This window comes from Cyprinus carpio, chromosome B23 (assembly GCF_018340385.1).
Source record: "Cyprinus carpio isolate SPL01 chromosome B23, ASM1834038v1, whole genome shotgun sequence".
Lineage (NCBI taxonomy): Eukaryota > Metazoa > Chordata > Actinopteri > Cypriniformes > Cyprinidae > Cyprinus > Cyprinus carpio.
The window spans coordinates 19,350,245-19,371,608 of NC_056619.1; the positions used below are offsets into that span (position 1 = coordinate 19,350,245).

At 36.2% G+C, this 21,364-nt stretch overlaps 2 protein-coding genes and 1 pseudogene across 2 annotated transcripts; 2 read left to right on the forward strand and 1 right to left on the reverse strand.

Annotated features, from left to right (window-relative positions):
• Positions 1 to 441: 441 nt before the first annotated feature.
• On the forward strand, positions 442 to 6,436 carry LOC109111620. The gene is made up of 2 exons (XM_042751501.1): positions 442 to 2,478; positions 2,918 to 6,436. Exon 1 carries the CDS (start codon positions 1,267 to 1,269, stop codon positions 2,203 to 2,205), a length of 939 nt encoding a protein of 312 aa, XP_042607435.1. The 5' UTR covers positions 442 to 1,266; the 3' UTR covers positions 2,206 to 2,478; positions 2,918 to 6,436.
• Positions 6,437 to 11,197: 4,761 nt separating this feature from the next.
• LOC109060484 overlaps positions 11,198 to 21,364 on the reverse strand; it is a 29,417-nt pseudogene continuing 19,250 nt past the window's right edge.
• On the forward strand, positions 16,155 to 18,570 carry LOC109053007 (L-rhamnose-binding lectin CSL2-like). The gene is made up of 9 exons (XM_042751506.1): positions 16,155 to 16,306; positions 16,400 to 16,423; positions 16,532 to 16,606; positions 16,677 to 16,812; positions 16,922 to 17,031; positions 17,127 to 17,171; positions 17,852 to 17,972; positions 18,078 to 18,182; positions 18,415 to 18,570. The coding sequence occupies exons 1-9, from the start codon at positions 16,276 to 16,278 to the stop codon at positions 18,419 to 18,421; spliced, it is 654 nt and encodes a 217-aa protein (XP_042607440.1). The 5' UTR covers positions 16,155 to 16,275; the 3' UTR covers positions 18,422 to 18,570.

Here is a 21,364-nt window from a genome sequence, read left to right on the forward strand (position 1 = left end):
GCCATCTGCCAGCTGACATTCAGTCTCAGAGTAGCATCCTCTGGCTCAGCGAAGGCCACCAAGAAGCTCAGGAATCAACACTTGGCCTGCACTGGAATTGCCAATCAGATACCCTCTCTTACAAACGACGCAAACCAGACAGTGAAGTGCCCACAATGCGAAGTATCTACCAGATCCTTGCCAGCCAGTATGATCCCCTTGGCTATATTGTACCCTTCACCACTCGAGCCAAGGTGATAGTGCAGAGGTTGTGGGACAAACAAAGGGAGTGGGATGACCCAAGGCTGCCAGAGGACCTATTACACTCTTGGAAACACTGGGAGAGTCAATTGGAAGATCTGCAGAATATGCAATCAGTTGCCTCAGAGAAGCATTACTGCAGCAAGGAACGGTTTTTTGCTCCCAAGAAACAGCAGAGCAACTTTTTGAGCTTTTTCTGATTCCACCACAGTGCTAATTTGGCTTTTATCAGATTCCTGTCACTTTAAGGTGTTTGTGGGGACCAGAGTGGCAGAAGTACAGGACTTGACTGAATCTGTCACCTGGCGTTACGTACAGTCATCCGACAACCCAGCAGATGCAATTACAAGAGGAAAGTCTCCCTCTGATCTCAACAAAGACAGCAGATGGAACCAAGGCCCAGCATTCCTCAGACAAAGACCAGACAGCTGGCCAGAGATGCCACCATTAGCTCACGTAAGTCAAGACGGTGAGCTGAAAAGGTCAACTTTCTGTGGACTGTTAACTTCTGCTCTGTCACTGCCAGATCCTCATCAATATTGCACATTCACAGACTACTTAAAAGCTCTTATAAAACCATCAGCAGAAAGCTCTCCCTCCATTGCAACTGCAGAAGACTATATAGAAGCTGAACTCAAAGCCCTCCGACAGATCCAGGCAGAATCATTCCCAGATGAGATATTGCACTTGAAATCTGGTAAACCTCTACCAAGCAATAGTTGACTGCTTTGCCTAGCCCCAGAACTAGATATCAGAACCAATCTCATTCGGGTTGGCGGTCGCCTCCGAAAAATCAGTCAACTAGATGAGGATACTATTCACCCCATTGTCCTTGACCCACATCACCCGCTCACCAAACTAATTATCAAAGACTATGATGACTGTTTGCATCACCCTGGACCAGAGAGGGTGTTTGCGGAGCTCAGGAGGAAATACTGGGTATTAAGAGGACGAGCAACAGTCAAACATCACCAACGCCAATGCGCTGAATGCCAAAAATGGCGGGCTAAACCGCATCCCCCCAGGATGGCAGACCTCCCACCTGCCAGGTTAAGAATTCACCAGCCAGTTTTCTATTCAACAGGTATAGATTGCTTTGGTCCCTATCTCATAAAGTTTGGACGGCGAAATGAGAAGCGTTGGGGGATCATCTTCAAGTGTATGACCACCCGTGCAGTGCATATTGATCTCCTCACAAGTATGGACAGTGACTCATTCCTGATGGCCCTTCGTCGCTTCATTGCTCGTCGAGGGAAACCCTTTGAAATCCTGTCAGATCAGGGAACAAATTTCAAAGGTGGTGAAAGGGAACTTTGGGATGCCTACACTGCTCTTCAACCTGAGCTCCAAGCTCAACTGGAAAGCCAGCAAATTAAGTTTACATTCAATCCACCTAATGCCCCACATTTTGGTGGATGCTGGGAGCGGGAAATTCGGTCCTTGAAAACAGCCCTGCAAGTGACACTCGGAGCACAGACGGTCACTGAAGAAGTATTGCGGACTGTTCTCATTGAAATTGAGGGGATCCTCAATGCCAAACCTCTTGGTTACACATCTTCAGACATTGCTGACCCTGACCCAGTTACACCCAACATCCTGCTGATGGGGCGGCGGGACGCCTCACTTCCCCAAGTGACATACCAGGATTCTGAGCTTCTGAGTCGACGGAGATGGAGGCATAGTCAGCTGCTAGCTGATCACTTTTGGAGGCAATTCATCTGTAACTACCTACCCAGCCTTCAAACCAGACAGAAATGGATGTCAGAAACGGACAACCTACGGATAGGTGAAACTGTTATGATTGTGGATCCACAGCTACCTCGTGCACTTCGGCCTGTAGGAAGGATTGTTCAAGTTTTCCCTGGGAAGGATAACAGAGTCAGATCAGCTGAGATCAAAGTGAAAGACAGAACTTACCTAAGGCCAGTGACCAAGATCATCTGCCTACCTCCTGTGACTGAATGACATTCCAGTACTTAGTAAGGCCTTTCTTGTTCAAATTCACCTTGTGAATTTGGGGGCGGCTGTAAGAAAGGCCACCCCTTGAAAGTGAACTCTTCCGAACCCTCCCGCCTGTGTTCGTGATTTGGACTGTTCCAAAACTTTCCGCGGAGTGAGAACTAAGACAGTATAGAGGCTGGATGTGTAGATGTGTTTATAGTCAATATTTCATAGTTAAATTAGTTAGAAGTGGCCCGTTTAAGGATTGTGTGGATATATGTGTGCGTGCAACTAATCGTAAGTACATTTACATAATTCATTGTGTGATAAGTTCACGAGAGAGATTAATGACCGCTACCACGGCATTCCGCCTAAATGCTTACATTGTTTATTATATTTGCACATTTTCTTGTAGACAAAATGTTTTAATTCTCCTGTGTTTTTTTGTTTGATAGAATATTTAATGTTATATTGCATATTAGGCTATAATGCGTAGACTTGAAATGCATCTCTGGGAACATGTTCGGGCTTGTTCTCCTGATGATTTAGACACGTGAGCTAGACGCACAGTGCATTAGTGCGATCATTTAATAGAACTTTGAGTCGTATTCGTATCTATATTATATTTAGATAATTTACAATGATGTTACTTATGAGTATTCAAGTACTGCTATAAAGGTCTGTTAATGTGTATTTATTCATTTATTCATATTTGTATACCGTTTTATATTTACAGAACCACACACACATCTTTGCACAATAAATCACCCTGAAGTACATTCCTGGTGTGAGACCTAATGTTCTGACCGGACACCCTGTAGCCGTTCAATGAATCCGAACCTGAGTTAGACAAGAGTAGTCAGCAGTTTTCTCACCTGGGGCTGAGCTTCCTGTTTGGTAGCCACAATTTGAGGTCCCTTGTAGAGAGCCAGACCCGCTGTCCTGGTTGGTAGGGAGGATGTGGATGATGTCGCTTGTTGGCCTGGAGTTCCTGCACTCTCACAGCTCGCTGAAGACGTATGTGTGCACTGTCCCACACCCTCTCACTATGCCGGATCCAATCGTCCACAGCAGGGACCAATGAGGGTTCGCCAGACCACGGAAACAAAGGGGGTTGATATCCAAGGACGCACTGGAAGGGAGTCAGACCTGTGGATGAGTGAGTCAATTAATTTTGTGCGTATTTCAGCCCATGGAAGGAATTCAGACCATTGGTGCTGTTCTCGGCTGCAATATGATTGAAGATATCTGCCTAGCTCTTGGTTTAATTGTTCGACTTGTCCATTTGCCTGGGGGTGGTATCCTGATGTGAGGCTGACATTGATGTCAAGATGCTTGCAGAAAGCTTTCCAAACTTGGGATGTAAACTCGGTTCCTCTGTCACTGACGATATCATCTGATATACCATAAATTCGAAAGACGTGATGAAACAGTGTTTGTGCAGTCTCCATGGCTGTGGGAAGTCCTTTTAAGGGGACCAAACGACAGGATTTTGAGAAACGGTCAATGATAACCAGAACAGCAGTGAAGCCGTTGGACAAAGGCAGGTCTGTGACGAAGTCAATAGAGAGATGGGACCAGGGACGTTGTGGAATGGGCAGTGGTTGGAGGAGCCCAGAAGGTAACCCCTTGGGGGTCTTAGATTGGGCACAGACTTGACAGGCTTTGACATAGGTTGTGACATCCTTAAGCATTGAGGACAACCAGAATGAATTTTGCAGTAAGCGAAGTGTGCGGGATATTCCTGGATGGCCAGAGCTAACCGAATTGTGGACCCACTGCATTACTCTGCATCGTATATTTTGTGGAACATATTGTTTATCTGGTGGGCAATTGACAGGTGCTGGTTCTTGGAGTTGTTCCTTTTGTATTTCCTCCATTATGTCCCAGGTGATAGGGGCGATGAAAACAGACGAGGGGAGTATGCATTCTGGTGTGAGGTTTTCTAGGGGAAGATCATACTGCCTGGAGAGAGCATCTGCCTTACTATTCTTACTGCCAGGGCGATATGTCACCGTAAACTGGAATCGGGTGAAGAGAAGGGACCAGCAAGCTTGGCGTGGGTTTAGTCGTTTAGCACTTTTGATATATTCTAGATTTTTGTGGTCAGTGATTACCTGAAAAGGGTGGACTGCTCCCTCTAGCCAGTGTCTCCACTGCTCAATGGCTGCTTTCATGGACAAAAGTTCTTTATTCCCAACATCATAGTTTCTTTCCGCTGCAGTTAACTTTCTTGAGAAGAAGGCACAGGGATACAGTTTACCAGGTTGGCTATGGTGTTGGGAGAGCACGGCCCCGATTCCACAGTCTGAAGCATCCAACTCCACCACAAATGGAAGATTGGGGACAGGATGTTAAAGGATGGGGGGTGTGGTAAACCTAACCTTCAGGTCATACACAGAACAGGCAGGCTGAATAATAATGGATAAGGCTTGGTTAGGCAGGTAAACTGGCAATACTTCGCAATGAGCAAACGCAAAGACTCCTGTTAAATACTGTTCAAACAGGAAATGAATGTAGAAGCAGAGGGAGCGGTACACAGTCAGTACTCTCTCTGCTGGTGCGGCGTTACAGGATGGTATTTCATTGATTAGCCTATAAAGACATTCCCCTATTATAAAGGTATAACATAAGCCTATACAAGCACAAAAACATACTCAGCAAAATATTTATTATCATTATTGATCAAAAATCCTCCCAAAATTTCCCCAGAAATTTCATCAACATCACAAACCCCTAATAAGGGTCATCATTTAGGTCATTTGGCAAGTGTGTGTGTGTGTGCATTGGTTTAACCTATATTGGGAAGACTAAATGCCCCCCCCCCAATTTTTTTTTGACATTTCAGGCCACACAAGGAAAACAACTCATAAGCCATAGTTCATTTAATAAAGCTTTGTAATAATTTATCACTTGACTTTATGCCCTCATTTAGAGTACACTTACTTCTAAAAGCAGCTTTACAGAAAATGCATGTCTACATTACAATTTAGCCTGACCTGTACTATAAATACTATACTTTTCAACTTGAATAGTGTTGTATCATGTGATTCACAGTGATGCTATGGGTGTACTCACTTCTGTTGTATACTTTGTTTGACTAATACACTGGAAGCAATATTGATGTGACGTACTGATACAATTCCTCACTGCTAATCATGATGTTCAGTCTATTACAATCTGATGTAGTAAAAAAAAAGTTGTATGAACATGCCCTCTGACCTTACCTCTTTTACTTTGTTAACAAATGCTGTTTTCGTGGAGTTTCCACTAGGGTTGTAATGGTATTAGGATTTTCATGGTATGATAATCATCTCAGAAAATATCCCGGTTTTACGGTTATCATGGTATATATTAAACAATAATTCTTATCAGTAACAATGACTCCTAAAAGAACAAGTTATTTGAGTGAACAAATCTCACTACTTCAGTATGTAGTAGATAAAACGGCGCCACTCAGAGACATGCAGAAACAAGCAGATTATTTATATAGCTGTCTCTTTGCGCATAAATATTCACAGACACGTATCATATTTACCTTTGACTTATCCATCCATCAGATTGTGTGTTTTATGTGACATCCTCACACTGTAAATTCCATGTTCACCACTGCACCGGGATTCCCTCTGCATCACGGGAATCATACGGCCTTAATTTATAACTTGTTATTAGTGCAACACACCTTCATCTGCGTGGAGGGATGGTGTCTGCAAATATGAGCGAAGATGTTGGATGTATTGCCTGCTTTTGCAGCCACTGTGCATCCACATTTTTATGCAATTTGGATCCGTCCTCAAGTACAAGCGTTCGTTTTTGTTTATATCCGAAGTATTCCCATACTGCAGATATTAACTTGTTTTCCGGCGGGGATGGAGATGAGATATAATCTCTGTCTTTGTTATTTTCTCCGCTGCACGTGTGTGTAAGCCGAGCGGAAATAAGTTGCATATGCGGGGATGAGTTTTTTTTTCGTTCATTTTTTTTTTTTTTTAACCGTAGACATGCAAATGTTTGTGGTATGATAACCGTGCATGTTCAAACTGTGATAAACCGTCTTACCAGTAGAGTGTTTCTGTGGCTCAGTGGTAGAGCATTGAGGCCATGGGTTCACATCCCAGGGAACACACATACTGGTAAAAAAATTTAGAGCCTGAATATACTGTAAGATGCTTTGGATAAAAGTGTCTGCTAAATGCATATATTTATTAAATTATGTATAATTAAAACACTAGTTTCAAGTACATCTGATGTGTGAGCGGCCAATTCTTTATAAAATTGCAATATTTTTTGGACATGTACAGGTGCTGGTCATATAATTAGAATATCATCAAAAAGTTGATTTATTTCACTAATTCCATTCAAAAAGTGAAACTTGTATATTATATTCATTCATTACACACAGACTGATATATTTCAAATGTTTATTTCTTTTAATTTTCATGATTATGACTGACAACTAAGGAAAATCCCAAATTCAGTATCTCAGAAAATTAGAATATAACTTAAGACCAATACAAAGAAAGGATTTTTAGAAATCTTGGCCAACTAAAAAGTATAAAAATGAAAAGTATGAGCATGTATAGCACTCAATATTTAGTTGGGGCTCATTTTGCCTGAATTACTGCAGCAATGCGGTGTGGCATGGAGTCGATCAGTCTGTGGCACTGCTCAGGTGTTATGAGAGCCCAGGTTGCTCTGATAGTGGCCTTCAGCTCTTCTGCATTCTTCATGTTGCTGCTGTTACAAAATGTTTTTTTTTTATGGTTGTTTCTTTCAGCGCTATTTTTATTTAAGAACATGGTGCATTTTATGTTTTGCATTGCTAAAACCATTTGAGGTTTAAATAAACACTGTTTGAATTGTTAATAATTTGTCTCTGTCTGTCATCGAAGTTATGTATTTATTGTAATGACCTTGAAAAGTGGATTCAGCATTGGGGAAAAATTAGCATATTTTTAGTAAAAAAATAAAATAAATAATAATAAATACATTTAGCTTACTGCTTGTGTGTTTCAAAGACACTCATAATTCATTTGTAATGTATTCGTAATACAAAAAAGTACACTTTAATATTATTAATTAAGAATGTAAATAGGTATATACTTAAAGTGTACTAAGTATACTTGAAGTTCTTCCAATTTAGCACAAAAAGTACACTAAATATACTTAAAGTTATACTTTAGTATAATTTAATTACAAAAATACACTTAGTACAAAAATAGTTGTTTCAAAATAGCACACTTCAAGTTAACTAATAATTAACACACTTGAAGTATACTTGGTATACTTTTTTTTTCCCACTAGGGTACCCTTACGAAAAAGACTTTTATTCATGCTATACTTCTTTTAAACTAAAAATAGGAAAGTATAGGCTACTTTTAGTGTACTTTTTATGTACTTCTCAGAAATGTGCTTTATGTACTTTTATGAGCTATACTTGTGCTCCGAGAATGTTTTCATTGTTATACGTTAGGTGGCGCTATTACACATCTTCTGCTTCCAGTCCACCCACACGTGATGATCAGACATAAAACAGCGTCAAATCTGTGTAACGTTATGGAATAAAATGTTGCCCCATGAAGAGATAATATTGGGGTGTTGATCGACACCATCTACGTTTTGATTATTATTCTAAATCCAGTTTATAGTCTTTTTTTTCAGTTTTTTGTTTAAAATGTTATTTATTTACTTATTTTATTAAACTTACCCACATTCAAGTGTTTATAAAAAAGAACGCACAAAGCTAGAATAAAATGTTACTTTATACAAGCAGATTCCCTTTTGTTTTTAAAAATGTTTTTTTTATGTTCAGATTTTTATATAACAAAATATCTACAAATTTATAAATAGGGACATAGTAATATACTTAAAGTATGATATAAAGTTCACTTAAAGAAAACTTACGAGTATACTTGCAGTAATAATCTACTGAATTAGTAGTTTACTGAGACATACTTCAAAGCGTGCTAAAAATGCTACACTTATTTAAAGTGCCCCTATTATGGGTTATGAAAGGTTCATATTTTGGTTTTGGGAGTCCCCGACAACAGGTTGACATGCATGCAAGTTCCCCCCCCCCCCCCCCCCCCAAAAAAAAACACCACTTTCATTGTCTTATAACATGCATTTATTTTTACCGTACTTGCTCAACGATTCCCAGACGATTTGCTCAATGATAAATTTTTCCAAACCCCTCCTTTGCGTGATGCTAATCTGCGGTGATTGGTCCGATTGGTCAAGTTATGTCACTCAGTGGCCATCTTTGAAAAGCCGTGGCCATGCCAGTGCAGCTCCTATCTCTTTGAATGGGGAAACATCAAATTCTCCAATACTGTTCACTAAGCTTAAGATTAAATTTCATATTTGAAATCACCGAAGAAATCTGACAACAACTGTATCATAAATGTTGTTACTTTTGCTCAAATAGCGTTATAAAAAGCTTATTTTTCAGACTAGATCAGCCAGTGTGCATGCCCAGTCCTAAAAGCACGTCTCAGAACGCTGACTGTTTTTATAGCAACCAGAACTTCTAATGGCAGCTGCAGTGATGCCCTGACTTTACAGATTAGCAATTGGCTCTTTCATTCAGAAGGCGGGGCTTGATTGAGCGGCTATATTGAGCATTGCATTTTCCCCATTCAAAACTATAGGAGTGACACTCTTGGGTATTCTATAGTCTTTGCTGATAAAGCAGCTTTTGTGAGCACAGTGCAGGGGGGCAGGGTTTCATATTTTATTGAAGCTTCCCTGGACGCTGCCATTGATTAGCGGACCCCCACCTGCTGTTAGCATTCCATTGACTCCCATTCATTTTGGCGTCACTTTGACAGCGAATAACTTTACATCTGAGGTGTTTAAAGACTCCATTTGTCCATTAATTATTTCTAAAGAAACACGAAAATCTATAAAAGGCTCCATTACCTTGTATCTTACGTTATGGCCCCGTAGAAGCAGTTTTTATAAATATGGTTAACGATTGCGTCATAACCTGCGACTCTCTGTCGCACAGTAGAGAAATTACCGTATGGACAGGAGGAGAAGAAGATTCGGTGGGTGATTCAGATTTCTCTTGGCACAGATATTAGAAGACTTACAATTGTCAGACAGGTTTCTCATGTCACATCTACGTCATCAAGCTCAATATGAGTCTGCCCAGTAAGCTAGACCCCCAGGAAGTGCGTGTTTCTAATTGACTTCACTTGTCTGAATATTTCTTTTGAGAGACAATAACTTAATACACTATGCACTTTCAGATTTATAACTTTGCAGGATGTTTTCATTCACTTAGAGCTGTGTTACACACTGCATGAAAGGTAATTTTTCAAAAATCCATAATAGGGGCACTTTAATTAGTAAACTAACAGTACACCTTTAAGTTCACTTTTACTATAGTTGCAGTACAAACTAAAAACATAGAGGTAAAATAGTTGTGTACTCAAAATTTAATACTGTTATACATAAAGTATACTTAAAAGTGTACTTTTATATACTAGAAAGTGGGCCAATTTAGTCTCGAGGAGTATTGAAGAGCACTAACATGTATGCTACTAGTACGCTGATATTTGTTTACTTACTTCATAAAGTATACTTAAAAATATACTTGAACTTTGCTTAAGTATACTTAAAATATAAATAAACTTGAAGTATACCAAAATCTCTTTAAGGATATTCAATAGTCTTTGAGTATACTTCTTTTGGTTAAGGGTAGGCCTAAATCACAGGCAATTTAAGAGGCATGTATGAGAATGCAGATAGTTCTTCCAATATTTGAAACTTGTCAGAACAATATCAAATGTCATAATGCATAATAAGTGAGAAATGAATGACTAATAAGCCAACAAGTGCTCCTCTGCTGCCATCTACTGTGGTAATTTGATATTTTATTAAATAAGCATTTATTTATCACAATGGATATTTTGGTCATGGTCATCCCATTAAAAGAAACATTTAAATTGGATTAATTTTAGATTTTTTTTATTTAATTTTTTTTTTTTTTGTTAGTTCTGAAAATAGTGTGAAATACTTTAAAGTCATTGAAAAGTGCTTGAATTTTCATTTACATTTTCACCAAATCACCCAATACAGTTATTAGGGCAACGCAGAATGCACAATAAGTTTATTGTGCTAAACACCAGAGGAAAAACCACTAGAGTTAAAATATGGCAGACTCTGTAGTGATGGGGAGCGGATCTTTAAACTCCGGAAGCGTAAATATCTCCTTTCATTTCTGTTACCTTCAGTCTGCTAGCTTGGTCATCCTAGAAAAAAAAAAGAAAACACACACATTATTGTGTGTGTGTGTGTGTGTGTGTGTGTGTGTGTGTGTGTAATAACTACATTTTGTATATGTAGTAATAACTACATTTTGTATTTTGTTTTAATTATTTTCTTTTAATAATTACCTATTTAATATAATTACTTCTTATGATTATTATTTTAACAATAATCATAATTAAAGGGTATTTTTTTCTTCTTTTTTTTTTCTAGGATGACCAAAGTGCAGATAAGGAGAATGTAGTGCTGCCGCCTGGTGGTGTTGTGCCCACAGGGAAGGCCAATGAGGAAAACATGACTGACAACCCATATCTTCGGCCAGTCAAGAAGCCCAAAGGGAGAAGGAAAAAATTAAAATTTATATATTGACTCGGCTACTTCTACATCAGCTGATTAGGATGGATGAAGACTTCTTAGCACGTGCTAAACACATTGTGCCCCTTGAAGTTACAGCTAACATACAAGGAACCAGAGTCTTCAACAATTGCAATTTGGAAACGCACAGTGGTCCATCATGTTACTGATGTTTGATTCATGTAGAATGACAGACTGTTCTGTACTTCTGAAAAATATTAGATGGAATTCAAGCAGGCAACTTCTCTAAAGTGTAACAGAGCTTACAGTTGTTTTTTGGTAGTTTGTTTTGATAAGCCTTCCCTTGAGATATCATTTAGTTTTTACAGTTCTAAACAACACATCAGAAACATGACATTCTTTTTTTTATTTGTGTGTTATTTGTTACTCATTTTGAGTGATGGTAATAAATGTTTATCATTGCTTATTTTTAAGTTGAAAATTAAACCTTATATTTTTTTTTTTTGGTAGCATTTTAGTGTCATCAGTAAAACAAGCTTAGATATGCCACCCTGTTCTTCTGCTTCCGAAACTCTCTGTGATGGCAGAGCTGCATGGACACAAAACCCAAGGAAAAAACCATCACACTCAACAAACAGGTTGCTGTGCATATACTTTTTGTTTGTTTGTTTAAATTATAATTTGTAGAAGAATGTAAGATATATCTGTACCTCTGTATGCAGTGCTTTTCTCGCCAGCGATGGCACTTTTGACCAATCTGGAGAGCCGAATTTCATAGGCCACGACACCTTCTTGCTTTGGACGATATCATGAACATATGCCCCTGGACTAAAAAAAGGGATATACGTTAAAAATCTGGGATTCATTTAATTTAAAATCTGGAATTAGAAGTTTGAGTTCTCAAATCATGCTGGCAAGTGAAACCATCAGGCTTTACACAAACTTGTGTTTTCAAGACAGACAATCCAAATACCTAGAGATTCTGAAATTCATGCTGTTTTTTCAGTTCAGCTTTCACTTAGATTGTTATTCTGGTAATATGATTTTTAATGCAAAACAATTACAAAAAAGCTTTTTTGACCCCATATTTCTCTTTATTGCTTTATTTGTGCTTTGCCTCAACTCAGTATATAATTAGAAAAATAATGTGGGAAAATTAATTGTAGATGAGTGGTACTCAACCAAGGGGTCAGGGAATGCAAATGAATAAAACATAAAAACTTTATAGACATTTTTATAATCAATATACATTTTCCAAGCTCTAAAATATTTTATCAGGTTGAAAATGAGAGTAAAATATTCTTCAAAATCCTTAGCCCTAATCTTTATTCAGTTACACAAACAACTGCAAAAGACAAGGGGCCCAGTCTTCGATTATTGTTAATGCGGGCCCTGCAGCCAAAAAGTTTGAGAACTACTAGAGTAGTTGCTTTTCATTACCAGAACACACATTTATTACCAAATACACGTATAGTCAGATGTTGAAAATAATCATACCCAGGGCTGGAATCTGTATTTGAATGTCTAATTCTTGCAGTGGTACTAGGAGGACACACTTTAGACCAAGTCCAGTCCTGCTGGTATTTCTGTGGTGAAGGGGTGCCGGTCTATAAAAACAGGCAATGCATAAAATAATAATAATAATAATAATAATAATAATAACAACAACAACAATAATAATAATAATAATAATAATAATAATTTAATTAAACAAGGTCTGTGCTGGAGTTCATATGTAAGAGTGCCCACCTGGGAACTGCTAAGTTAGGTGAAAGGAATAACACTTTCCATAATTTATAAGTTAGTTACTGCTGTGACTTCCTGCATACTCACCGCGTGGTTGTCGTAACATCCGGGTCCTAGCTCCTTGGAGTCGCAGAGCGCGAGCATTTAATTGCCCATGCGATCAGGCGCAAAATGCGTTGGAAACATCAGACGTTTCTGGCAGCTACCGAACGCGACCTGTGGAACTAGAAAATTGATATAACAAATAATATATATATATATATATATATATATATATATATATATATATATATATATATATATATATATATATATATATATATATATATATATATAATTTTTAAGCAAACGATAAAGTTTAGCCCAGTTATGGATAAATTACCTGCACCTCGTGTCGTCATTGCCATGGTATCCAGGTACAAACGAATGCTGATGATGTGGATCAAATGAAATTCAGATGTATGCAGAAGCTGTGTAAAAAAGCATTGCGGTTCAATCAAGCGAACAATGCATTTCACTTCAAATCCATGTAAAAGTGATCAATTATTGATTATTTTTGTTTTGTTTTTGATTTTACTAAAACATTGGTATAGGAAGTATAGTAAAGAAAACGATGCCCCATAAATAGTGTGTCAGGAACAGAGACAGAAAATGAACTAGTGAGGTAACATGCCTATAATAAATAGGGCCTAAAATAAAATAAAATTGCAAAATAGGAATACAGTTTGTACAGTTTATGTGTGATCGCTTAGATATAAAATTCAGACTGACAAATGCTAAAACTAGAAGTAACTTTGTCTGAAACAAACCGCTACATGAAGAAACATCTGTGGTAAGATCTCACCCAGCTTTCAAAATTTAGATGCCTGCCAATCTTAAAACTTCACATACACATGATATATCATATTTTAACATTCACCAGAAGATGACACAACTGCCTTGCACAACCATATATCATGTCAGCACATGAGACTATGCTGTTCACCTGCGTGTGGGTTTGTGAGTAAAAACATTTATTCTTATTATTGATTTACTAATTAGCGTAGTAGGAATTATATTAAACACACACACACACTCACACAATAGTTTTGATACATTTTAAAAATGATTTTTTCCAAGGGTTGGATTGATTTTCAAAATTTTAATAAAGTTGGTTCATTGCATACTTTGTCTAGGAATCTCAATAAAATCTATAATGTTGCAATATTTGATTTCTGTCTCAATGTTACAGAGCATGATCTGCATCAGTCGGTGAGGAAAGAGCAGACGCAGCACATCATTTTCTTTAGCACGCTATTTCTGTTTCTGTTTTCTTTAAAGCTGCTTTGAAACTGTTTTTTGCAAAAAAAAAAAAAAAAAAAAAAAAATTGCAGTTGAAATGAAATCTGCCTCCCCTCTTTCACACACTGATGTCATTTGAACAATCATATAACATGGCACAGCTTATTACAGTAGCATTTAATGGGTTGAAACAAATATATAATTAAATATATTATTGATTAGAACTATATGAAATAGATGGCCAGTTATATGTTTTATAGGAAAATAAGTATTATATGTACAGAAGTATATAAAACACTGATAGAAGCTTATACTTTGTCTGGAAAGCTCTGGGAGTGTGAATGTGTAAAATCATACAATCCCACAACAGGAACAACTTTTCTGGAAATTGTCTCAGTCTCAGTTGGGTCTTAAAGACATTTGCAGTGTACAATCAACCAAGTTAATAATCAACAAAATATTTGTTATTCACAGATGATAATGGATCTGTCTGTATTATAAATACAATGTGCACATGTGTCTTCTTCTTAAGAGAATTCTAGAGTTTTACTTCTGTTCACACATTCAACATGTTGGTGCAAAAGCTAAGCTGGATCATATGTAAGTATTCATCTAGAATTTAAAGGATTACTCCACTTCCAGAATAAAAATTTCCTGATAATTTACTCACCCGCATGTCATCTAAGATCTTTTTTCAGTCACAAAGAAATTGAGGTTTTTGAGGAAAACATTCCAGGATTTTTCTCCATGTTTGTGGACTTCAATGGCACTCAAAAGATTGAAGGTTAAAAATGCAGTTTCAGTGCAGTTAGGGGCATTTCATAAGTGTTTTTAGACCCGAATCTGCTTTTGATCGACAGGGTCGGGAACAAACCACACAACTGCACATCTTTCTTAACCTAACTCCAAAACAAAAGGCTAGTAATGTATGTTAACATAACTATATGACAAAGAATTTTGGTACACATTATCTATAAGGAGTCTAGTATTAATATATGAATTCACAATTATTCAGTTTTGTTGAGTGTGGACACAGAATGAGTAAACATGTTGATGGCAACAATAGTGACCAGTGGGATAACTATTTTTTTTTTTTATCTTAATATACCTATTCAATGTTGTATACGCTTTTTTAATGTATAATAATAACCACAGAATGTGATGAAACAGTTTAAAATGGATTAATAACTGGGCTGAGATATATAAGAATTTTGATGACTACAGAAATAATTTAATTTCAGTATACATTATCCCACCGGTCACAATTGTGACCAGCCATAAAACACACTTTTCCATTAAAATAAATAAATAAATAAATAAATGATTATTTCCAGGGGTTACTAATAACACATAATTTGGATATTTTCATGTCTGAGAAAAATATGGGATTAAATGGGTTAAGTCACACTTCAAATGATTGAAAGTTATTGTATTAAATAACAACATATAAATCCAAATACATGATCTGGTCAAAAGACTTTTGATATAGTCTTAAAGGGACTTTGATCTGGTGTCAAGGTGATTTTAGTGGATGTATAAAGTCCTCACAAGTATGCATGTCCTGAAAAATAAAAAAATTCTGAAAAATATATATGAATAGTTTTATAAATAATTTAAAATCTAACAAAGCCATTTTTTGTGAATTGTTTTGCTTATAAAGTGCCATAGCCTATTTCTTAAAATCCCACTTGGTTTAATATCTAATGCAATGATATTCACACATCTTGTAAGTGTGGATGTAGATGCAAAAACCACCAACGATACATATTTGTGTGTTTATGTTTATGTTCTACACATAAAGAAAAATAAAAAAAATAAATACTGCAAAATAGGAGCACAGTTTATACAGTTAAAGTGTGATCGCTTGGATATAAAATTCAGATTAAGAAATGCTAGAAGTTACTTTGTCTGAAACAAACCGCTAGAAGAAGAAACATCTGTGGTCAAAGTATGAATGTGCATGATCTCAGCCAGCTTTCAGAGGAAGATGCCAGCCAAACTTTACACTTCTCATAGGCCTACACATACATGGCATAGGCTATCATATTTAACATACACCAAAAGATGACACGACTCAGGAAAACATGCCTTTCACAACCATATATTATGTAAGCTCATGTGAGAATTTGCTGTTTATCAAGTGACTATAATTCAACCTGGATGTTTACTGTGTGGTGTTTGTAATGCAGTTGATGGGTTAAGTTTTTTTCCCATAATATCGTAAAACCATATGACTGGTTACCACTCTTTTCTGAACACCAGCTTCAGGCACTTTCAAGTACTTTCAAGAGAAGTGGGAACCCTTTTATGATAACATTTAAATCAAGATTATGAAGTGTCACTGTAATTTCCTCTTTTGTTATCAGTTGTCAACAGATGGTGATAGATCCGCTGAGTTTGTTATAAATACCATCTGCACATGAATGTAACTTAGAAGACCAGATTTTCTTTTTGTTCACACCAATCTACCAATCTACCATGCTGGTGCAAAAGCTAAGCGGAGTCACTTGTATGTATTGTTTTTTTTCTTTAATTCAATTTGTTAGTGTTTTTTTTTTTCTTCTGTCTAGTTTTTTCAATTTGTCTCTGTTTGATTTTACAGTGCTGCTGTTGCTGTGTCAACATGGTAAGATGTCCCGTTAATGTACAAAGAAGCCCCAGTTTTCAGTAAGGGACAAAATGTCATGATTTATTACGAGTAATTTTACTTTGCTATTTCTTCTCACCTAAACAGCATGTTTCCTCTCTGGAAGTGGCATTGCAAAAAAATCAGTGACCTGTGAAGGAAAATCTGCATCCCTCAGTTGTCGTGAGTAATTTTTCACATACTGTGTTTTTAAACTTTACAATGATTCTCATGGTCTTCTTATGTGTGTAAGGCTCTGGATTCATACATATCCTTGGTGCCAACTATGGACGGACTGATGGCAAAACATGCTCTGCTGGAAGACCATCTGGGCAGCTCTTAAATGTTAAATGCTTCCAAAGATCATCCCTCCAAACGATGACCACTCGGTAATTAATTAATTGATAGCAGATTTATTTACTTTACAAGAGTGGGAACAACCGTAATACTTTTGTATCTTCATTTCTAAGTACTTGTGATTCTCTGTTCATGAATCAGGTGTAATGGAAAAAAAAGCTGCTCTGTTTCTGCAGTGAACTCAGTTTTCAATGATCCTTGTGTTGGGACGTATAAATACCTGCAAGTGTCTTATGAGTGTCGCCCACTTAGTAAGTCTATGGATTGATGCACATAATTTCCTAATTTGGTAAATCCTTTTGCTATTACTGACCCTTGTTCCTATTTTCCACCAAAATAATTCTAGAGCAGCGCATAACATGTGAAGGTAGCAAGAGTCACATTGCCTGTGGTAAGAATCATCTCAAAGTTTTTTTTTTTATATATGTGTTTTAAATTTTCTTTATACAAATGTTTAATCCTTAGGGGTCAAGCTGTGAATGTGGTTGTCACTCTCGTCAAAAAAAACAAAAAAAAAAACAAATTATATATGTATATATTTATGCAGACAATCTACTTACTCTCTAATGAGAGTTAACATGAGTGGGAATGTAGATGCGATGTTATTTAATGTCAGCAATGTTCAAAATATACCAAAAATATATGCACACATCCAAAAACTTTAGGTGCTCGATCAAATGAAGCACTTCACTATAAGTAAACAAGAATCAGCACACTGCCACTGTGTTTCCCAAAGGTTATTTATTAAAATAAGCAAAGCATAGTTTTTTTTTATTTTTTTTTAATAAATTGATCTTTGGGAGCAGCAGTGGCAGTGTGCCGTCTCTCATTAATAACCAAACTGTGTGTGTGAATGTAACAGCACACTACATAAAACTTAGTTATCATTTTCACTTGGAAATAGCTAGTAAGTTTCACAAATAATTACAAAAAACAGCAAGTAAAACATTTAATGAAATGTGAAACTTTGAAATACAAAGACTGAAACTGTTTTTTTTTGTAAAGCATATTTTGCATGATAGTTAGCTATCACTTGTGAAATTATCATCAACGTCAGTTTTTCTGTTTCAGAGAAGGGGGTTATTTCTGTTCATCATGCCAATTATGGACGGCGGGATCTTGCAACCTGCCCTCATAAATTAGCAACTACAACACACTGTTACTCTTCTCAGACTGCCCGTATAAGTTCCAGGTACAGCCGAAACATCATCTATTTAGACTAGAGTCACTTAAAAATCAAACAATGGAAAATTTACAAAAAATTAAAGTGCAATAAGATTTTATTTTTCTTTGTAAGGTGCAACGGAAAGAAGACTTGTCATGTTATAGCTTCAAATAAAGTGTTCTTTGATCCGTGTAAAAACGTCCATAAGTACCTGGAAGTGACGTACTCCTGCAAAAAGTGAGTAAAAAACTTTTCTTATTATTGATGTGTATTTATTGTTCTATTAACAATAAGAGTAGTGGGGTATAAATTAAACAAATGGCAGTTTTTGATTAGTTTTGAAAGTTATTTTCTCTGAGGGTTGGATTGATTTTCAGCACCTTTATAAAGTTGGTTCATTGTGTACTTTGACTCAGAATCTCAATGAAAACTATAATGCTGCAATGCTTGATTTGTCTCAATGTTACAGAGCATGATCTGCATCAGTCGGTGAGGAAACGGCCTGGAAGAGCAGAAGCAGCACATCCTTTTCTTTAGCACTGTTTTTTTTAATTTTTTTTTTAATCTGCTTTGTAACTGTTTATTGCAAAAAGCTTCATACAAATAAATTGCAGTTGAAATGAAATCTGCCTCCCGTCCTTCACACACACACACACACACTGGTGTCCTTTGAACAATCATGTGACATGGCAGAGCTTATTACAGTAGCATTTATTAAACAAATGTTACTATAACATACTATGGATTAGAACAATAAGAAATAGATGGCCAGCTATATGTTTTATAGGAAAAGTATGATATAAGTAAGAAGTATATAATTGTAATTTGGGCAGTTTATTAATCTTATCAGATGCAGCAGGTGTTGGTGTAACTCCAGAAACCGGACTGAGAAACACTTTGCCCAAGAAGACCACAGAACATTGTCTGTAAAAGTTCTGGGAGTGTAAATGCACAAAATCATACAATACCACAACAGGAACAACATTTCTGGAAATCGTCAGGAGTCTCATTTGGGTCTTAAAGGTGTTTGAACATATGATCAATAAAGCAGTAAAATAGGTTAATATTGAATCACAAAACATTTGCTATGTACAATCAACCAAGTTAACAATCAACAAAAGATTTGTTATCTGTTATTTACAGATGATAACGGATCTGTCTTTATTATAAATACCATGTACACATGTGCCTTAAGAACATTCTTAAAAGAGAGTTTTTCTTCTTTTCACACATTCAACATGCTGGTGCAAAAAAAGATGTTTTGTTCCTGCAATGAACTTAGTTTTCTCTGATCCTTGTGCTGGCACTTATAAATACCTGGATGTGCATTATGTCTGTGTTAGAAAAGGTACATTTTGAAGTTGATAATTAATCAGAAAATTATTTAGCTTCAGAAATTCTATGTAGATGATAACAAATAATAATAATATTTAAGATGCATTGCGAAGAAACCAAATAGGTGCATTAGATTCTGTCCACTCTGATCCCGTCACAGTGTCCATAAGTACCTGGGAGTGATGTACAACTGTATAATTTAGTGACCCTGTCACGTTAATGTATTTTATGTTTTTTTGTGAAAAGAAAACAGACTAGATAATAATATTATAGATAATATAATATAATTTCATTAGTCATCAAATATAAAATATAATTATAAATAATTTGTGGCATTCTCTAGACTATCTCTCTCTGTTATATATATATGTTAGACACACTTTTATCTGCATAAATGTATGTAACTATAATGTTGTTGAACATCAAAGTGTATAAAAAAAGAAACGCCATCTACTCTGAAAGGAAACTCATTAATTGAGAACAATCAAGAGATCGGGTGAGAGAACAACTCAAATTCTCTAGCCAATGTTTCAAACGCAGTTTCTGACGTTCTTTAAAAAGAAGACAACATAATAAGGTATGGTATTTCATTGATTAGAGTTTAAAGACATTCCCCTGATATAAGGATATAACGTAAGCCTACACCAGCACAAAAATATACTCAGCAAAATATTTATTTATCGTTATCGATCAAAAATCCTCCCAAAATTTTCGTCAATATCACACACCCCTAATAAGGGTCATCATTTAGGTCATTTGGCACACAGACACACAGATTATCTTCATGCAAGTAACCTATATTGGGAAGACTAAATGTCCCCACAAAAAAAAGGTAAAACTTTTGACATTTCAGGCCCCACAAGGAAAACAACTCATAAACCATAGTTCATTTAATAAAGCTTTGTAATCATTTGTAATCACATGACCCCCCCGCCCCACCAACCCTCTTGAAAATTTTTTTACAATTTGACCACTGCCTGTCCTCAACCAACAATTTACTATTAGTTCTAAAATACTCCTGTATAAAACTAGTTACTGGCCGGCATTACACGCACTAACAAAATGCAATAATTTCCTGAATCACAATGACACCTACCCTTACAAAAAAGAAGCTTATTCATGCTATTAGTATACTTTTAAACTAAAAATAGGAAAGAATAGGCTACTTTTAGTGTACTTTTTATGTTCTTCTCAGAAATGTGCTTTATGTGCTTCTCAGAATTATAATTAAAATTACATTTAAGTAAACTCGTATTATACTTAGAAAAAGTCTAAAGCCGGAAGTGGGCGGAGCAAAAGTTATCTTACTAAGCATAGCGCCACATAGTGTTTTGGATCATTTCAAAGTTTATATGTTGATGTCAAGTCAGCATTTTTTTTTAATAATGATTTAATCAGATAATAGATAGATGAGGTAGCTGATCAAAAACAAGGTGAGATTTAAAAGGCTTACATAAAACAAAGATACTAATAAAAATAATGTGTTGTCATATTCTTATTCCAGGAGTAACTGAATGATATTCTATTATGTTAGAATGTTCCACAACAGCTGGCTGGCTCCGTTGACTGTTGGATCTTCATGTTGATGGTGAGGAAAAGGAAGAGAAATTAATATATATATATATATATATGTGTGTGTGTGTGTGTGTAATGATCAAATATGATCAAAGACTATAGAAAGGGACTTTGATATGATGCAGGGCAACAACTCCATAAATGCAGTTATGCCCAAAAATTCAAGATAATCGGGCAAAAATGCTCCTGTATGAGTTTTTTTTTTGTTAGTTATTTTTTTGGTCTCATGTTTATGTAAGCAATATCACACGAGCAGAAAGAGCAATCACACGAGTGCTGTTTATCCCAAATGTATATATGTTTTACAATATAACACAATTATATATGCAATTATATTATTGGGTATTATATATTATATACTATAGCATTGTGTAATTATATTGTGTTATATACAATATAACACAGTATTGTCTGTCTTTGCTCTGTTTTGCCAACAAAAATATTACCTATAAAGCCACAGCAGAATTGTTGTAGTCAGAACTTGATAAGGCTTGCTACATCCTGACTAA